This window comes from Nelumbo nucifera, chromosome 6, assembly GCF_055504915.1.
Source record: "Nelumbo nucifera cultivar China Antique chromosome 6, China Antique-T2T, whole genome shotgun sequence".
Lineage (NCBI taxonomy): Eukaryota > Viridiplantae > Streptophyta > Magnoliopsida > Proteales > Nelumbonaceae > Nelumbo > Nelumbo nucifera.
Window position 1 is genome coordinate 34,908,750 of NC_142654.1, and position 18,353 is coordinate 34,927,102.

General features: G+C 41.1%; 1 protein-coding gene across 1 annotated transcript in view; it reads left to right on the forward strand.

Moving 5' to 3' along the window:
• The window catches only part of LOC104606469 (AP-2 complex subunit mu-like), a 77,858-nt gene continuing 59,505 nt past the window's right edge, over nucleotides 1–18,353 (forward strand). The window contains exons 1-2 of the mRNA XM_010271690.3: nucleotides 1–381; nucleotides 10,667–10,844. Coding sequence (XP_010269992.1) covers nucleotides 299–381; nucleotides 10,667–10,844 — 261 coding nt within the window. The 5' untranslated portion in view covers nucleotides 1–298. The remainder of the gene's footprint in view (nucleotides 382–10,666; nucleotides 10,845–18,353) is intronic.

Consider the following 18,353-nt stretch of genomic DNA (forward strand, 5'->3'; position numbering starts at 1 on the left):
GCGCGCGCGCGCGCGAGAGAGAGGACTTCGATTTTCTTTTGTAGAGGCATTCATTTCAGTTGAATCAGACCATCCGACCCCCCTCCACCGGAAGGAATCTCTTTTAGCTTCTAGCACGACGATTTCAGCAATTCCGTGCACTCAAAAACCCTAGATCTGATACCTCACCTACCTCGTCTTTGTTCATCTGAATTCCTTACGTGGATGGTTATCTGATCTCTTCGTTTCGTTCTCCGGAGATTCTTCGCTGAGCATCTCAATTTTTGGAGTTTTCGGTTCTCGATCCGCTGGATCGAACATGCCGGTGGCTGCTTCTGCTATATATTTTCTGAATCTTCGGGGTGATGTTCTCATCAATCGTCTCTATCGTGACGATGTCGGGTAAGCTCATTGAATTTCATAAACGTGGTCCTTCTTGGATTCAAAACCTGTCTTTTACTACCACCACAAGCGAACAGAAATATGGACATTTGATCATTTTCTGTTAAATTTGGCTTAAACTGAATTATTATTTGGTAGTATTGATCATTATTTATGGTACGCTACTTTAATTGTGACTGCTTGTTCAATGCGGATTAGGATCTACTGTTTTTCGGTTTGATTAATAACTGCAACGCTTTCTAAAGTAGTTCATCTTTAGTTCCGTTGCCATTTAAACCTCTACATTTAAGAGTCTTCTTAGTCATAGTGATGGATATAGTTGGGCTAAGGTACTTCAGATAAGCTGAGAAGAGAAAAATTTGAGCCTCAATATTTTGATAAAACAGCGAATTATGGTCTTCAAGTGAACTGAGTTTCATGCATCGTCTTCTTTGAAATGCCATATGGATCACTTGGGAGTGGCTTTGGTATTTATATCAACCCACAAAATGAAATTCAAAAACTGAATTAACATGAAGTATTATTTCTTGTTGCAGATTTGCATTTCTCATAAGTCTAGCCAAACTTGTTGGAATTAGATTGCTGTGACTAGGTCAATTTCTTTTTTCATTAGTTCAACCTGCTCATTGGTCAAAGGGAAAAGAATAGTATCTGAGTAGAAAAATGTGTTTTGGATTCGTTATTTGGTTTCAAATGTACTGGCCGGTGGGGCTTTTTTGTTGCAGGGGCTGGTGAGGGGAGTAGGGGGGGGAGAGGGGAGAGAAGGAGCTAGGGTTAAGAGGGCGAAGGGAGAGAGAAGAGGATGTTGAGGGAGAGAGAGAGAGGAGGAGGAGGACACAGATGGGTTTGAGTGAAGGGGGAAAGAGAAAGATATTGAGAGAGGGAGTAGGATGTGAAAGGACAAAAATACCCTTTGTAGAACGCGCAAAGGGGTGTCACTGTCACCTCGCTGATACCATTCCCTAAAAGGGGAAGGCATCCACGTACAAGCACCGTTCTGGTCAAAGAAAAGAAAAGAAAAAAAGGCATCCACATATAAGCCTTTTGCTTTTATATATTAGATATCAGGTAGACTACAACCACATGTTGTTGCAGGTTAAGTAGAAAAATTGTATGATTTGATTTTGATCAAGAGTGAAGAAGAGAAGAGAGGAGAAGAGAAGATTGAGATCAAAAGGTGTAGCTGGTGGCGCCAGACTTTGTATTTATATGTTAGGGCGACAACATAAGAAATAAAAATAAGGAAAAGACAAAAGTGCCCTTATGGCACATAACTAAGATTACATCACTCCCCCTCAAGTTGGGGCGTAGATATCAATCATCCCCAACTTGTCACAAAGATTATAGTGCCGCATGGAGTTTAATCCTTTGGTAAGGATGTCTGCAAGTTGTTCCTCAAAGCTGATGTAGGGAGTGCAAACTTCTTCTTTTTCCAATTTTTCCTTGATGAAGTGTTTGTCAACGTCTATATGTTTAGTTCTATCATGGAGAATAGGATTGGATGCAATGTTGATGGCTGCTTTATTGTCACAGTAGAGTGACATAGGGTCACTGAGAAGAAGGCCCAATTCACCCAAGAGATTCTTTATCCATAGAAGTTCTGCTGCACCATGAGACATGACCCTGTATTCAGCTTTTGCACTCGATTTGGCCACCACACTTTGTTTCTTACTCCAAGTAACAAGTTTTCTCCAAACAAAGGCACAATAGCCACTAGTGGATTTTTTGTCATCCACAAAACTAGCCCAATCTGCATCAGTGTAAAGCTTAACTTTCATATGCCCATGTTTTTCAAATAGGAGTCCTATCCCAGGGAATTTTTTCAAATATCTAAGAACTTTGTATGCTGCCTCCAAGTGTGTGGTCCTGGGAGCATGCATAAACTAACCAAGGACTCCCATTGCATACGCAATGTCAGGTCTTGTCATAGATAGGTAGAGAAGAATGTCCACCAATCTTTGATATTGCTTTGTGTTTGCTATGGGCTCACCACTGCAATCCCCAAGCCTGTGGTTTACATCTATAGGAGTGTCAGTAGGTTTTGTTCCAAGCTTTCCCGTATCTTTCAAGAGATCTAGAATATATTTCCTTTGGTTGATGAAGATACCCTGATTTGAGTAGGCAACTTCAATTCCAAGGAAATAACGTAAAGGCCCCAAATCCTTCACTTCAAACCGAGTAGCCAAGAATCTCTTCAATCTCTGTATCTCTGAGTCCCAATCACCGGTGATGATAATGTCGTTGACATACACAATTAAAGCTGCCATTCTTCCTTGTTCTCTCTTCACAAAGAGTGTGTGATCAGACTGGCATTGCTTAAAGCCCATCTGTTGAATTGCCTTGTGAAACCTATTGAACCAGGCCCTTGGAGACAGTTTTAAGCCATATAGAGATTTCTTCAGTCTGCAAATATTCTGCTCATTTCCCTTAGCACAAAAACCTGGAGGTTGGGTCATGTACACTTCTTTAAGTCACCATTCAAAAAGGCATTTTTAATGTCCAGTTGATGAAGCTCCCAATCTAGATTTGTTGCTAAAGAAAGGAGAACTCGAATATAATTCATTTTTGCTACCGGTGCCAAGGTTTCCGCATAATCAACTCCATACACTTGTGAAAAACCTTTTGCAACTAGCCGGGCCTTGTACCTCTCCACTGTGCCATCTGCCTTATGTTTCACAGAGAATACCCATTTGCACCCCACAGGTTCCTTTCCCTCAGGAAGATCTATCAACTCTCACGTGCCATTTTTGTGAAGGTCATTGATCTCCTCCTTCATTGCATCTGTCCACTCTGGAATAAGTAAAGCTTCTGCAACACTTTTAGGAAGGGAAACACTGTCAATAGCATAGAGGAAAGCACGGAAAGAGGGTGAAACATTCTCATAGGATAAGGATTGAGCCATTGGGTGGTGTGTGGTGCATGATTTGACACCCTTCCTCTTAGCAATAGGAAGGTCCAGATTACAATTAGAAGTATCAATATCAATGGGTTCAGGGACATTAACTGGAACAATAATACTTGGATGCAGTGATGGATTTAACCCCTGGGAGTTCGATGGCATAGGTTGCACAACTTCAGGATGTTCTGTGTCTATTGAACTTTGTTGACCCCGGCCTTGACTTTTGTACCGCTGTCTACGAAAGACTCGAAATGGAGGAGGGTCAGGAGGAGAAGGCAACAAAACCTGTCTCTGTTTCTCCTCACTTGGACTCTCCCCTTGAGGAGAAACAGGGAAGAAAGACACATCTTCAAAGAAAGAAACATCCATGGATACAAAATACTTTTTGGAAATAGGATCAAAGCAACGATAACCCTTTTGGGAAAGGGGGTAGCCAAGGATAACACAAACAGTGGCTTTGGGATCTAGCTTATCGCGGGTAGGAGACAAATCATGGACAAAACATTTACACCCAGAGACACGCATAGGGATAGGAAACAATGGAGCAGTAGGGAAGATCAGTTGATGAGGGGACTTGTATTCCAAGAGACGAGATGACATCTGATCGATAAGATGAGCCGCAGTCATAACAACATCCACCCAAAATCTTTTGGGAGCATTCATGTGTATCAGCAACCCCCGAGCAACCTCTAGAAGATGGTGATTCTTTCTCTCTGCAACCCCATTTTGTTGAGGGGTTCTAGCACAAGAGCTACGATGAAGAGAGCCACAAGTTTCAAAAAATTTAGTGAGGTCACCATGAAAGTACTCTTTGGCATTGTCTGATTGGAAAATTTTAATCTCTGTCTGAAATTGTGTGTATACCATACATTGGAAGGCTTTCACAAGTTTAGGAACTTCTTCTCGTGAGTGCATAGGGTACACCCACGTGTATCGAGAGAAGTCATCAATGAAAGATATGAAGTATCTGTAGCCATTCTTCGTTGAAATATTTACATGTCCCAAAACATCAGAATACACAATGGAAAAAGAAACATTTGATCTTTTATTATGTAATGGAAATGAAGTTCTACAATGTTTGCTTAGCTGACACACTTGACATTGAAAATCGTTAACTGACACAGACTTAAACAATTCCGGAAACAAGTACTTTAAAGACTCAAAGGACATATGACCCAAACGATTGTGCCACAAAGTAACATGACTTTTATTTGACTAATTCAAAGACTCTAAGGCCGCAAGACCAACTTTATTCTCCAGCACAAAGAGACCATTCACCATGTTCCCTTTTCCAATCGTCCTCCTGGAGGCCAAATCATAAAAGACACAAGATTGAGGAAAAAAGGTTACTGAGCAAGTCAAAGAGTGTGTAATGCTACTAATAGATAGCAAATTAATAGGCAGTTTTGGAACATGTAAAACATTTGATGGAGGTAAGCCGAATGGCAAAGGTATAGATCCTCGACCAGCAATGGAGGAGAAGGATCTATCAGCTAACCTCACTTTATCTTTGCTAGAAAGAAGGGTGTATGACTGGAAAAAAGTTGACTTACCAGTCGTGTGGTTGGAAGCGCCAGAATCAATATTCCATGGAGATTCGAAGGTATCAGTAGACACATGGAATGCATAAGCTAAGTTACCTAAGGAAGAAGCAAAAGAGGTTGAAGGAGTGGGTCCAAAATCTGCTTGTGTGAGAGCCCTACCATATTGCTCCAAATGGTCACGAAAGACAGAGATAATATTTTCCTTGAGATCATACCTTGGGGGGCGATCCTGAGAGTTCACAGTAGTTCCTTCACTCTACGACTAATGAGAGGCCAAGTTAGCTGAGGTGAACCTCTTCTGATTTGGTTTCTTGTTCTGTTATTCAGCTGATTTCTTATTTAGGTCTTGTGCCCACTTCGGCTTTCCATGCAATTCCCAACATGTCTCCCGTGTTTGTCGGGATTTCTGACAGTGAGTGCACCACAGTTTATCTTTATCATCAAGCATTTTCTGACCATCTCCTTTTCTTGCTGAATTGGTATTACCTCTTGCAGCTAAAGCAATGGTCTCCCCCCTCGGGGGGATTCATGGCAAAATTTCTACTTTCCTCGGATTGAACCAGAGCATATACCTCTTGGATAGAAGGAAGGTCCTTACTGCCCAAAATTTGAACTCGAATGGGTTCATACATAGGATTAAGCCCTAACAAAAAAGCAAACACCCGCTTCTGTGACACTAACTGTTTGGGCTTTGGCATCCTTTTCACTCTCCCAGTCAATGTTCTGATAGTAATCTAACTCTTTCCAGATAGATGTGAGGGTAGAGTAATAGGTGGATAAACTTCTTTCCCCTTGTTTACATGTTACAGACTCGGCTTTCAATTGATGGATTCTAGCATAGTGTCTCTGCTCGGAGTAAGTTGACCTTGCTTGTTCCATATTTCCTTGGCTGTCTCAATCCACATAAAATTCTGCTTAACCGATGGTAGCATAGTAGTCAAAAGCCATGACATAATCATGCAGTTTTCCTGGTCCCACTTATCATATTCAGTAGTACCAGTCCTAGGTTCCTTCACTTTTCCATTGATATACCCTGCCTTACCCCGGTCTGTGATGTACGGCCGCATCTCCTTAGACCATGTCAAATAATTTTTGCCATCTAAGGGAGTAATGGTTGTTGGAAGATCATAGAATCAGGACTGTTGTTCATTCCTCCTTGATTAAAAGTTCCAGAAGTTGCAGAGTCTTCAGAGGCCATAACAAAGGCTGCTGGCAGAAGTTTCAGACCTACAAGCCTTCTCCCGCAGTCCACACACTCACAAACACACAACCCCCACTGTAAGATTTAAAGTCAAATTGCAGTCACAGTAACACAGCACCTTCTGTCACAGGTTTACAGGTCTAACTGACCTCACAAGGGCTAGTTTAAGCCACACATAATATCTACAATTCTGCTGATGTATTTCTCCATCTGAACCAGGTCACACATGACTTACACAGGTTCTTCACCCACACAGTTTTGGATCACCGACTCACAGAAGTCATTAAACATGCCTACACCATTCAGCTAGGGCAGATTTTAGTATGTTCTTGGTAACAATACCAAGAGCCAATGATAAAAAATCACTTCAGTCTAGGTTCCTGATCAGTTCGACTGATTTTTGGAAGTTACAGTCCAGAGAAGAATGGGAGAGAAGAAGAAAAAACAGTCACTGACCTCTAGAAAAGCTCAGTCAGTCATCCTTCAATCTCTGAGTGATTTTCTTTTCAGTTTCTGTTTAAAAATAGTAGAATAGGGTCCAGCAACAGTTCTCAGTGCAAGGTCAAACCAAGGTTCAAAGTATCGACGCGTATCGTTCCGGCACCCCACCGATACGCCCCTACAGTGGGTGTACCGGTGGTCTGACCGGTTCAGGGTGTGGTGAGGACCTAAACCGGCTCCCCTGAACCAGTTGGCAAAAAAATAAAAAATAAAAAAAACCACCAAAAGGAGTATCGATTCGCCCATACCGGCGTATCGGGCGTATCAATATTTTGAACCTTAGGTCAAACTAGTTTTCCCATTCTCAGTCCAGGTATGTGATTGGTAAGACCGATCAGAAAAAACACCTTTTACAGAGTGCTGTCCTGCTCTGATACCATGATTTCGATCAAGAGTGAAGAAGAAGAAGAAGAAGAAGAAGAAGAAGAAAAGACTGAGATCAAAAGGTGTAGCTGGCGGTGCCAGACTTTGTATTTATATGTTAGGGCGACAACATAAGAAATAAAAATAAAAGAAAAGACAAAAGTTCCCTTGTGACACATAACTAAGATTACATCATGATTAAATTAAGTTGAGTGTCCTATTAGTTGAACCCTTGCAAGTCACAAGTGAATATTTCCCATAATAGAAATGTAACCAATCATTATATTGACATACACACAGTTTAGCTTTTGCTTTCTCATAATTTCCTCAGAACATAGCTAAGTTATTGACTATTAAAGATGTTTTGCAAAAAATGTTGGATTTTTTGGTGGCTTTCAACTTCTTCTTCTTCTTTTTTTTTGATCAATAACAACTTCAGCAATTTTATTAAAATATCACAAGAATAGTTACAGCAAGGAAGACAAACACTCTTATCTTCCAAAAACAACTTAAGTCCTCAAAGAAAGAAAAGGAAAAGAAGAAGCAATTTAGTTACAACTTAGCCCAAAACATTACATCCCTTTCTATCCCCTATTTAGCTAGCCCATCAGCTATAGAGTTAGCTGTTCTTTTAACCCAACTCATCCTGATTTCCATTTCCCGCACCAGCCACTTGAATTTTCTCCTATCATTGCTGTATTTCCATAATCCACAGTTGTTTTTCCTCAGCCACCCTATCACCACCTCCGAGTCCCCTTCAATTATGAGTTTTCTGACATCCATCTCCTTAGCTTTCTGAACTCCTTCCATAACTGCCAAGATCTCAGCTCTAAGAGAATCCCCCACTTCAATTGGACCTGAGAACATGGCTGAAATGACCCCGTTCTCATCCCTAAAAACATCCCCAATCCCTGATTATCCAGGATTCCCCCTACAGCTCCCATCAAAGTTCAATTTTAGGAATCCAGCCGGTGGGGGTGTCCAAGACACCTTCACAACTGATTTGGACTTCATGTAGCTTGCAATCTCACCCCACTTCCTCAACATGTCATCCACTGTGTAGTCTGTGAATAGCTCTAAAGATTTCAGCCACTGTACAGCCCTGATATGGATCACAGCCCTCAATTCTTCAGCCCCTCTCTCTTCTTCCGAGAAGATTCTAAGATTTCTTTTCTTCTTCTTTTTTGAGTAAAGGTAATGTATTATAGGAAATTGAACAAAATATACAAGGCCCTGTTCAAAAAGAAATTGCACAGGCCCTGTTCAAAAAGAAGTGAAAAGTTTATCTTTTAGCTGTCTGTGAATTGCTTCCCATGAGTAAATTCTGCCCTATAAGCCTTTTAATATTGTATCTACTGTATTGTGTTTATTTTAAAAAATTCACCCATTTCTCTCTGTTCATATTCCGTAAAGACAAAATTACTGTTTTGTGTTTATTTTAAAAAATTCTCCCATTTCTCTCTGTCCATATTCCATAACTGGAATTACTTCCCAAAGACTTTCCCTTTCTTAGACAAACCATTCAACTGCCAGCACCACAAGAGAGATTTCAAATCCTTTGGGAAACAGAAACTAACTTCAAACAGCCCCAAAGCTTTCACCCAAACCATTCTTGCTAGCTTGCAGTTGATGAATAAATGCTCTGCATCCTCTGAGGCCACCCTCCACATACTACATATACTTGGCTCCACCATCATTCTCCTTGCAAGCAAATCTGCTGTTAGACATTTTCCAAGAGTGACTGTCCATAACAAAAGGGCTGCCTTGAGTGGCACGACTGTTTTCCAAATCTCTGCTCCGGGAATCTCTCCTCTCCCTCACTTCTTAGGTTATTATAAAAGGGACTAACAGAAAAGGCTCCTGAGCTTTCCCCCAACCAAATTCTTCTATCTGGCCTAGAGAAGTCTGGTCTGATGGAACTGACTGCTTGCATCATTTTCATCCATTGAGCTATTTCCCAGTCATTCAGATTTCTTCTAAAAGTGGGACACCAGTCGCCTGCAGTTCTGTCATGAGAGAAAACCTCTTCAACCAAACAATCTTTATTTTGAGCTATATCTCAAACAATGCTGGAAATTTCTCCATCAAAGGTTGGTCACCACACCACAAGTCCCTCCAGAATTTTCACCCTTGAGCCATCTCCAACTTCAAACTTAATTCCCTTTTTAAAATCTGGTGCTGATTTCTGAATGCCTTTCCAAACTGGACACCCACCCATAGGAGATGCTGGTTTCACCCAGATCCCAGCTGAAATTTCTAGAGCCATATTTTGCCAAAATAACTTTTCTCCACAAGCTGTTAGTCTGCTCATTCCACCACCAAAACCACTTGTCCAAACAAGCGAGATTAAACTTTCTTAGCTTTCTCACTCCTAGACCGCCATCTTTCCTTGGACTGCAAACCTTACTCCACTTAACTAGGTGAATTTTGGGCTCGTCCTTCCATCCCTTCCACAAGAAGCCTCTCATCCTCTTCTCAATTGTTCTAGCTGTTCCATCTGGAATTGAGAATAAAAAAAGCAGGTATGTTGGTAGCAATGACAACACACTTTTTAATCAGAGTCAATTTCCCTCCTTTTGAGAGCTATATTGTTTTCCACAAAGCCAGCTTCCTCTCTATCCTCTCCACCACTGGCTCCCAGATCTTCTTTGAAATACATCACTCTCCTAGAGGCGACTTTCAACTGAATATGCACAAAAAGCCCTCTGGTATCATCATCATCATCAACATCACACTTGAGTACACTGTTGATGGTTGACCATGGTGATTGAAAAGAGCCCAGATCTCCTGCAGGCTAAAACTCTGCGCACATAGCATCCAGCCACACCTGTACATGTATGTTAAATTCATGGGAGATGTTCCCAATGTGCGGTTGGATTGCCATGCTTGCAGAGCGTGTGCAGAGTTTTTGCTTGCAAAGAATTCTGTTGTGATTCAAAATGGTGTTAAACTTATCAACTCCAGGGGGAGAGTACTAGACATCTTAAATTATAGGCAAGTGACATGGCAACATCTATGATTTTGTTATGATCATTGATATATTGATAAATAGTAAACCCGATATATTATATGGTATCTTTTGATGGGTTTCCATCTTTGGTCAGTGTTTTAAAAGGTGCTCCTCAGGGGAGGTATGCCTAGATTCATGGGTAAGACTCATTTTTGTGGCATGTACCTCACCTGAAACCAGGTTTGCCTCACCAGGCTTGTTACGTTTTGATGATTTAACCTTGACTCTGAAGTTTGTACATGTGATTTACCATATTGCTGGTTGTAGTTGCAATTTTCAGAGTTTTAATAGATTAACCAATGTAGGACTTGAATGTACAAGGCTACAAACTTTTGTGTTAATAAGATGATTCTCTAGCCAATTGAACTGATATGATTTTTGAAATATTTTACTTCTTTAAACTTGGTGGTTTTGTTTAGTTGAAATAGAATCTTGCCTGTTGCATGGTGATGTTTGTATAAGTTGAAAGAATAGGGGTAATTGGACTTGTCTTGCTTGAAGATAAAGCATCTACTTTTCTTACGGATGTTGTGTTACAATATGTCAAGTTGTTATGTCTTTGATTATCATATTTATTTCTGTTAAAAATTTGGTTTTATTTCTGTCATACATGCAACTTTTAATACCTTTTGTTTTATTTATCCATCTGCAATCTTATATCCTAGATTCTGTTGGTGGCTGCATTTTGTATTTAGAATTTCTATGTGCATTTTATCTTTTTCTGGAGTTGCATAAACATGTTTTACTAACTTTAGTGCTTCTTTCAGTGGAAACATGGTGGATGCATTTCGTATGCATATAATGCAAACAAAAGAACTTGGTACTTGTCCTGTTAGACAAATTGGAGGTTGCTCTTTCTTTTACATGAGAATCAGCAATGTATATATTGTCATTGTTGTCAGCAGCAATGCCAATGTGGCTTGTGCATTCAAGTTTGTTGTTGAGGTAATTGTTCATATTCTATTCTTACATTTGTGATTTCTATAATGACACCTGTAGTTTCCATGAAAATTTGGGAGCATTTTGCAGTCCTAAAGCATATGAATTGGAAATCTAGAGTAAGGCCAAATACTATTGTAGCCATCCATATCAGAAATTCCATTTCAAGATGCATATTGGAGACGCATTAAGTCATATTTTTTTTTGTCTTGATGAGTAATCTATTTTTTAAATGTGTGAGAATATATTATATCTATACAAAAAGGGGCCAGGCAATCACCCCAACAAGCTTTATAGTTTGTTACTCTATGTCCCCAAGTGGCCAGCCAACGAAAAAACAAAACCCCTTCTTTTTTGTTAACACTTTCAGTACCAAAGCTCAATCTATTAAGAAACTACTGGTATTTGTATAAATGTGAGAGAAGAAAGCCTTTCCATATTTTCAAAAACCCTAAGGCTCCGTTTGGTTTGTGGGAAGATTTGGGTGGGATGGGAAAAGATGGGATGAGAAGGTGTAAAAATTTAACTTTCCATTGTTTGGTTTTATATATGGGAAAATAGTAGGAAAAGTACCACCACGACCTGGTTCTTCGCCTGATCACCTCTGCTGAGAAAGCAGATCGGGATAGGAGTGCTGAGGAAGCAGATCGGGATAGGAGTGCTGAGAAAGCAGATCGGGATAGGAGTGCTGAGAAAGCAGATTGCTGCTGCTGAGAGTTGCAGCGGTGATCAGAGAAAGAAAGAAATTAAAAGGGGAGGAAGACGGGAAGAATAGGAAGAAGAAGAAGGTGAGGGAGAAGAGAGAAGAGGAAGATGGAGGGAGAGACAGAGAGACGGAGAATAGATTGGGAGAGGAGATCGCCGTTCCTCTGCCACCCCTGTTCGAAGAGAGGGAGATTGTGTTTTACGGAATTTCGCCGTTCCTCTGCCCCTTGGACTGGTTCTCTTGCCACCACCGCCTCCTCTGTTCGAATGGGGAAGGCAATGAACAGTGTCTGGTTCGATGGTAACAAGGGAGCAAAAACGAAAATGAAGGGGAAGAGAGAGAGAGAGAGAGAGAGAGGGAAGGGACCGTTGCCGCTCTTGAGTTTTCTCGAGTTTTCCCACCGGGGTCGCATGGCTTTGGTGCGATCCCGCATCCCACTTTTTTCTCATCCCATCCCTCTGTTTCCTTCAAAAACAAATAAGAGAAAAAGGAATATTCCCTTTTTCTCATCCCCATCCCACAAACCAAACGGAGCCTAAGTTTCTCTTTCCAAACCAACCACCAACAGATCACAAAAGGAACAATGACCTATAGTTTTGCCTCCTGAGAGCCAATAGGACAAACAGGTTGGAAGTGAACAGAACACATTTAGGAAGGGTGGCAAACCAATTCATGCCAAATGAAAAACTGAAGAATGATTATAATTTAGGAGTAATGGGGCAGTTAAGGAATTAGTAATCCATGTCCATATTCACTGAGGGTTTTATCTGGGATACTGGCCACCTATGATAATCTGATGCCCATACATGATAAGCATACATGCACCTGACACAAATGTAGATATTGCATGGACATTTCTAGAGTAGGAAGGAGGCTGTTATGTTGTAATTTCCTGGTTCAGGTCAACAGAATTTGGACCTTGGACACTGACATCTGATTCGAGAAGCAAAGGCATTGGCAGCTAATATGAACCGCTTAATTGGAATCCTAGTTCTGCTAATAGCCTAGCTGATTATCTAGCTAGGGAAGCAGTTACAAAACCAGATTTGGTTTGGGGGCTCCAGGCTTGGTATGGACTTGTAACAAAGATGAGTTTAAGTATATAATGGGGATCAGCAGTAGGCTGTTTCTTTTACTTTCCTTGTCCCTGGTTGGGGATGAATTTTTTCATATTATAATTAATAAAGTAATGCACTTTTACTGTTATTACACAAACACATTTAGCCAGGTTTGAATCAGTCAGGGTGCAGCACAACCATAATGTAACATTATTTTGTTACGCATTCAATAAATTTGGAAGTTGCCTCTAAAAAATGATACTTAGTTTAAAAACTCAATATAAAAGCAATGTATCATCATATTTAATATGATGCCAAAACCTGTATGCAGGTGTTGGATTTTGATTCTTGAGAAATGGAATGATATCCCTGTTTCCCATATCTGTCTACATCTGCATCCATGTCTGGGTATCTTTGTTAGCCAGATGAAAGCTTCATGTCTGTCTTATCTGCATCCATGTCTGGGCATCTTTGTTAGCCACATGAAAGCTTCATGTCTATCTTATCTTTATCCATGTCTACAAGTTGTAAAGCTGCTCATCCTGGTCCAACATAGAAGATTGTACTGTAAAGATATTTAGGCTCTTCCTTCCAAATGATCTCATCCCTCTAATCAAGACACAATGGAAAATTTTAAGAATGCTATTTAATCCAGTGTTTTAAGACTCAGACTGGACACAAAACCGGAAAGTCTTCAATGAATGATGGCTTGATGATTTGTTAACATATACAATTATGAGGTCTTAGGTTCAAGTATTTTCATTTGCGTTTAAAAAATGCGCATTTAGTGACCCACGTGGGTCGTTGAAACCTGGCGGTTTTCAACAGTTCCACCCAAGGTTCAAAGTATTGACATGTATCGGCCCGTACTGGCCGATACATATCGTATCGGGAGCACCCCCTACAGAGGGTGTATCGGGGTTCGGACCGGTTCAGGGGGTGGAGGAGCCTTAAACCGGCCCCCCTGAACTGGTTTTGAAAAAAAAAATAAAAAAAGTAAAAAAAGGACCAATACTTTGACCGGTTCTTCTGGTTTTTCAAAAATATGAAAACCGGGGGTTAAAAAACTAGATTCCTTTCCGGTTCCCAGGTTTAACTATCTGACTATCCAGTCCGGTCTGAGTCTTAAAACATTGATTTAATTGTCTTGGAATTGCTTCTGGTCCTTGAAGGGGGTTTTTGTGGGTCCTTCTTGCTCTGATAGTTGTATCTAGATTCTATCATCCTCTGGTGTCTTCTCTTGTGCCTTGTTCTTCAAGGCTTTAAACCAACCTTCTAATAGTTTGGGTTGCCGTTTTTTTGAAGAATCAAATAAAACTTCATTAAGAAAATATAAAGTACGGCAGGAGGTGATAAGTAAGCAAGGAGCACCAGCAGAAAACCCAAAAAAGATCCTACAAAACCACACCTTGAACACAAGATTACCCAAACAACTCTGATAAAAATCATGAGATAGACCCAATACAAAGACCCGCCGCCCTCCGCCCCCCAAAAAAAAAAAAAAAAAAATCTAGAAGCCGCCCCCCAATCAAATCAAGCACAAGAACCCTTCCAGATGCCCACATCAGTCTTCGTTTGTGAACTCATCCTCTTGATTTGAGAATTCCTCACCCCATTCCTTGTTCCTTTCCAGCTGAGCTTTGTTCTTCATTTTCTCTTCCTCGTTTTTTTTTTTTTCTTTCAAATTCTTCGAAGGCCCTCCTAGCAAATTCCTCACCACCCCAGAACATCAGACCCAAGCTTTTCCCAACCGTGACCTCTCTATCCACCAATTTTTGTATGTCTACCTTACCTGAAACTTCGTCAACAACATCATTTTCCTGCCTCAACTGTATTGAACCAGATTCAGGGTCGATATCATTCACCTTGTTTTCCTGTTGTTCCTTACATGAAAGGGAGTCCAGTGGCTTAGCTAGCACTGTTATCTCCATGTACTCATTACCACTTGTCCCGTTACCTCTCACCTTTTCCTTCTCTACACCCATTTATATTTTTTTGTAGGTCCTGTCCCTGCCATGTTGAGTTTAAGTCTTGAAAAGATCTTTGTCACATGCACTATGTTGTGAATTCTCACATCTCGTAATTTCTTGCTGTTAAACCCACTAGACTGCTCCTCCTTCTCTTCTGTTTTGCTCCCTTGACCCAAATCAACACCTAGTCTTCCAATCTCAACCTCCTCAAAAATCAAGCCATCTTCGACCTGATTTTCAGCCTGTCCATCAGAGGACTCACCATCACCTATGCCATTCTTTCCTCTGACTTAACCTCCATTATTGTCTTCGTCTTCTGGCTCAGCACCAACGTTAACCTCCCTTTCCGGAATTGCCATCTCCCTCTCTTCCAGCTTCTCAAATTCAGCAGAGTCTAGATCTTTCGAACTCATTGAGGTTGGAAGACCCAAATCACATCTATCCTCAGCAGTATTCAAGTTCATATCCCCGGCTCTGAGTGAACATCAATCCCATCGGATCCCCTACTCACTTGATAAATACAACCAGCATTGCCAGTCACAGTAGAAGATGTACTATTGTTGTGAGTCTCTTCTGTAACACCAATGAGACTCTTCTTGCCATGTTTGTCAAACCTAGCAATCACCCATACCCTACTCTCTTCCTCTCCTTTTCTAATATCAGTCGAATTGTTCCTCCTTACCGTTCCTTTTCTTTTTAGATTTGGTTTTTTAGTCCTCAGAAACTTTTTGATGTCTTCTTTTCTATTCCTGGATCAAAAACCCTTCTTGTCATTTTGCAAGTTGTTGTTGACATTTGAGTATTAGACAACTTTCCTTTTGCTCGAGGCGAAATTTCCAGGCCATACTCCTTATCTGCTAAAGTTGATGGAAGGAATGCATCATCCAGCTTACCGTTACCCTCAGGTCCTTGTAAATACACTCTTTCACCCGTAAACTTTGATCCACCGGCGATCCTACCTTGGTATCTCTCCTCGTTCTTAGCTTCCTCTCCCCCTCCTCTGAGATCTCCTGCTACCTCTCCTCTGCCTTCTATCCCGTCTGAGGATGGCATGATACGTATGGAAACAGTGTTTGAGTTGGCCCAGTTACTCGGGCTTATCAAAGGCCCAAGCAACATGTGACTAATAGAGCTTTCACATGATTTAATAGCCCCTTTTGGTCTGAGCTCTTGAACCGCTGGCAGACCAGCTGGTTCACTTAAACTAATTTCAGACCTTTTCTCTTTAAAAGGTGGACCCCACTCACTCGCCGACTCAGCCCCTGCCAATTCTACTTCCCCATGCGAGCCTCCATTTTCATAAATATCATCCATTTCTCCTCGTGCATTCGACTATGGAATTCAAAGCATCTCCACCAATGTCTTCCCAGCTTCCTTCCTAGCCCCCACGTCTACACCCACCCGTGCGTATTCAGATGCACATGCCTCGGCACTTGTAACCCCACCAACCACGTTATCATCTTCAACCTTTGTCTTCCCAAACCAGAGCAACGATTCCACTTCCGAAGCCATCCACACCCTGCTCCAGAGGCCTCTGACATGCAGCATGAAAAACCTCGGAATCGCCTCTGTCTTGACTCCAGCAACCCTCATGCGTAAAGGTCTCAGATCACTACTGTTTAACGCAAGCAGAGTACCTCCCATTGCCGTTGCAATCTGCTCAATAATGGATCTCGTCCAGAGATTGAAAGGCAGCCCACCAGATTCAGGTGGAAGCAACCATCAGATATCTCCAGAGAGTTGCATGACGGGAACCATTTTTCAATTGTCACCTTTCCATCTTACGTCTCGATGATCTCACAACCCACCATCCTCTTCCCTGCATCCAAAATGGCCTTCATCTCATTAAACGGTATGAGGGCTGTTGCACTCTTGACTCCCAACTTCTCTGTTACGTCTTCTAAGATTCTTGTCCAGTCCAAAACTTTATTTTTTGCAATAACCACAAGCCTTTGCTCCCGTTCTCTCTCCTCTCCATTTGACCTGAATTTCGGTTCCTCTTTAGACACCACAATCATCGCAGAAACCCTGCATTTGGACTTGTCTTCGAGTTGTAAGTTCTCAAAATTCTTTCTTATTTCCTTCAGGTCCTTTCTGAAATCTTCCACTGTTTTCTTTCCTTTTGCTAAGTTGTTCTCTTCTTACTCTAACCACGGCATGAAGTTCATTAGCAATTCTTGTCCAACTTTCCAGATCCTTACCTTCTGGTATAATGATCATTTGCTTTTTTCCATTCTTGAATCTTTCTTCAAGCGACACTAACCAACCTTTTGCATTCCTCCTCCTTACTGCTTAGTATTCTTTGTTCCTATATCTGAACGTGTCTTTCCAGTCCCATCTCCAACTTACATTCACCGCACCATTCAGAAAGCTTTGGAACCAAAATGCCGCCTCCCTTACTAATTTAACTGTACCTTTGTTGCCTTCTCGAATTCTAACTACGGGCTCTTTATTCTGAAACAGCTCCTCCATCAGAAATTCCTTCATTTCCACCTTGAGAAATCTCCACCAATTCCTAATCGGTGAAAATCTTCCGTCCATGGTACCAGATTTATCTTGGTAGAGACGAACTTACCAATTTACCCACAGGGCTGAACATTTTTGGCAATTGAACCATTTGAGCAATAACTGTTACCGCCAAGCATAAAACAGAAGTTACCTCAGCATCAGGTGTCCATTGCAGTAAAGAGGATAGAGTACCAGATTTACTTGGTGTACTGTAAGACAATATGTAAACAGTAAGGATAGGATTAGTCAATTTCCTAAACCATGGAGGCCCTTTTCCTATTAAGGAGGTTTGGTGTAAACCTATTCCTTCAAGGATTGGAGGCTTTTGTTGGTCTTCCAGGAAAGAGTTAATACTTGCAATATACTCCAATTAAAAAGACCTAAGTGGTGCTTATCTCCAAATTGGTGCACTCTCTGTAAGGCTAATTGGAGAAACTTGCTTTCACCTACTCATCAAAAAAAAAAAAACTTGCTTTCACTTAGTGATCTCCTGCCCATTTGTTAAAACTGTTTGGGGATGGTTTTTCTCATTGTTTGGGTGTAGGTGGATTTCCACAACATAACGTGCAAAGCCTGTTTACTCCTACTTTCTTTAGGTGGCCTAAGAAAAGAGGAAGGGTGTTGTGGAGATGTACAAGGGCTGCGGTGTATTGGACTATGTGGGAAAAATGAAACTCCAGAATATTTTCAGATAAGGAAAGAAGCAAAGAGGCAATCATTGAGACCATTCTGATTAGGGTGGTTCATTGGGTGAAAGCTCTGGAGCTATTTGTCGAATCACATATGGTTGGTATGAGACCTTTATGGTCTCCACCAGTTAATGATTTCATTAAATTAAATTTTGATGGAAGTAGTGCAGGGAACCCAGGCCCTTCCAGTATTGGGTGGGGTGTTTGGAAATAAGGAAAGCAAAGTTACTGGACTATTTTCAGGACCAATTGGTGTAGGAGACTCATTAAGAGCTGAGATTCTGGCTGTGATGCAGGGAGTGCAAAAGGCAAAGGATATGAATGTGAAAAAGCTGATTATAGAAGGTGATTCGAAGCTGGTAGTGGATTGGATGCAAAAGGAGAGTGGTTTCTGGATATTCAGTAGTGACAAGAAGAAGTTCAAGTGGCTAACTCAAGATACGGAGGTGAAGGTTTGTTGGGTTAAAAGAACTGCAAATGCTTTTGCTGATGTTCTAGAAAAACAAAGGGGTGGGGAAGAATCAAATGTTTTGGGCACAATTGTAATCTGTATTTTGTCTTTTTGGTGAGGAGAGTTAAGAAAG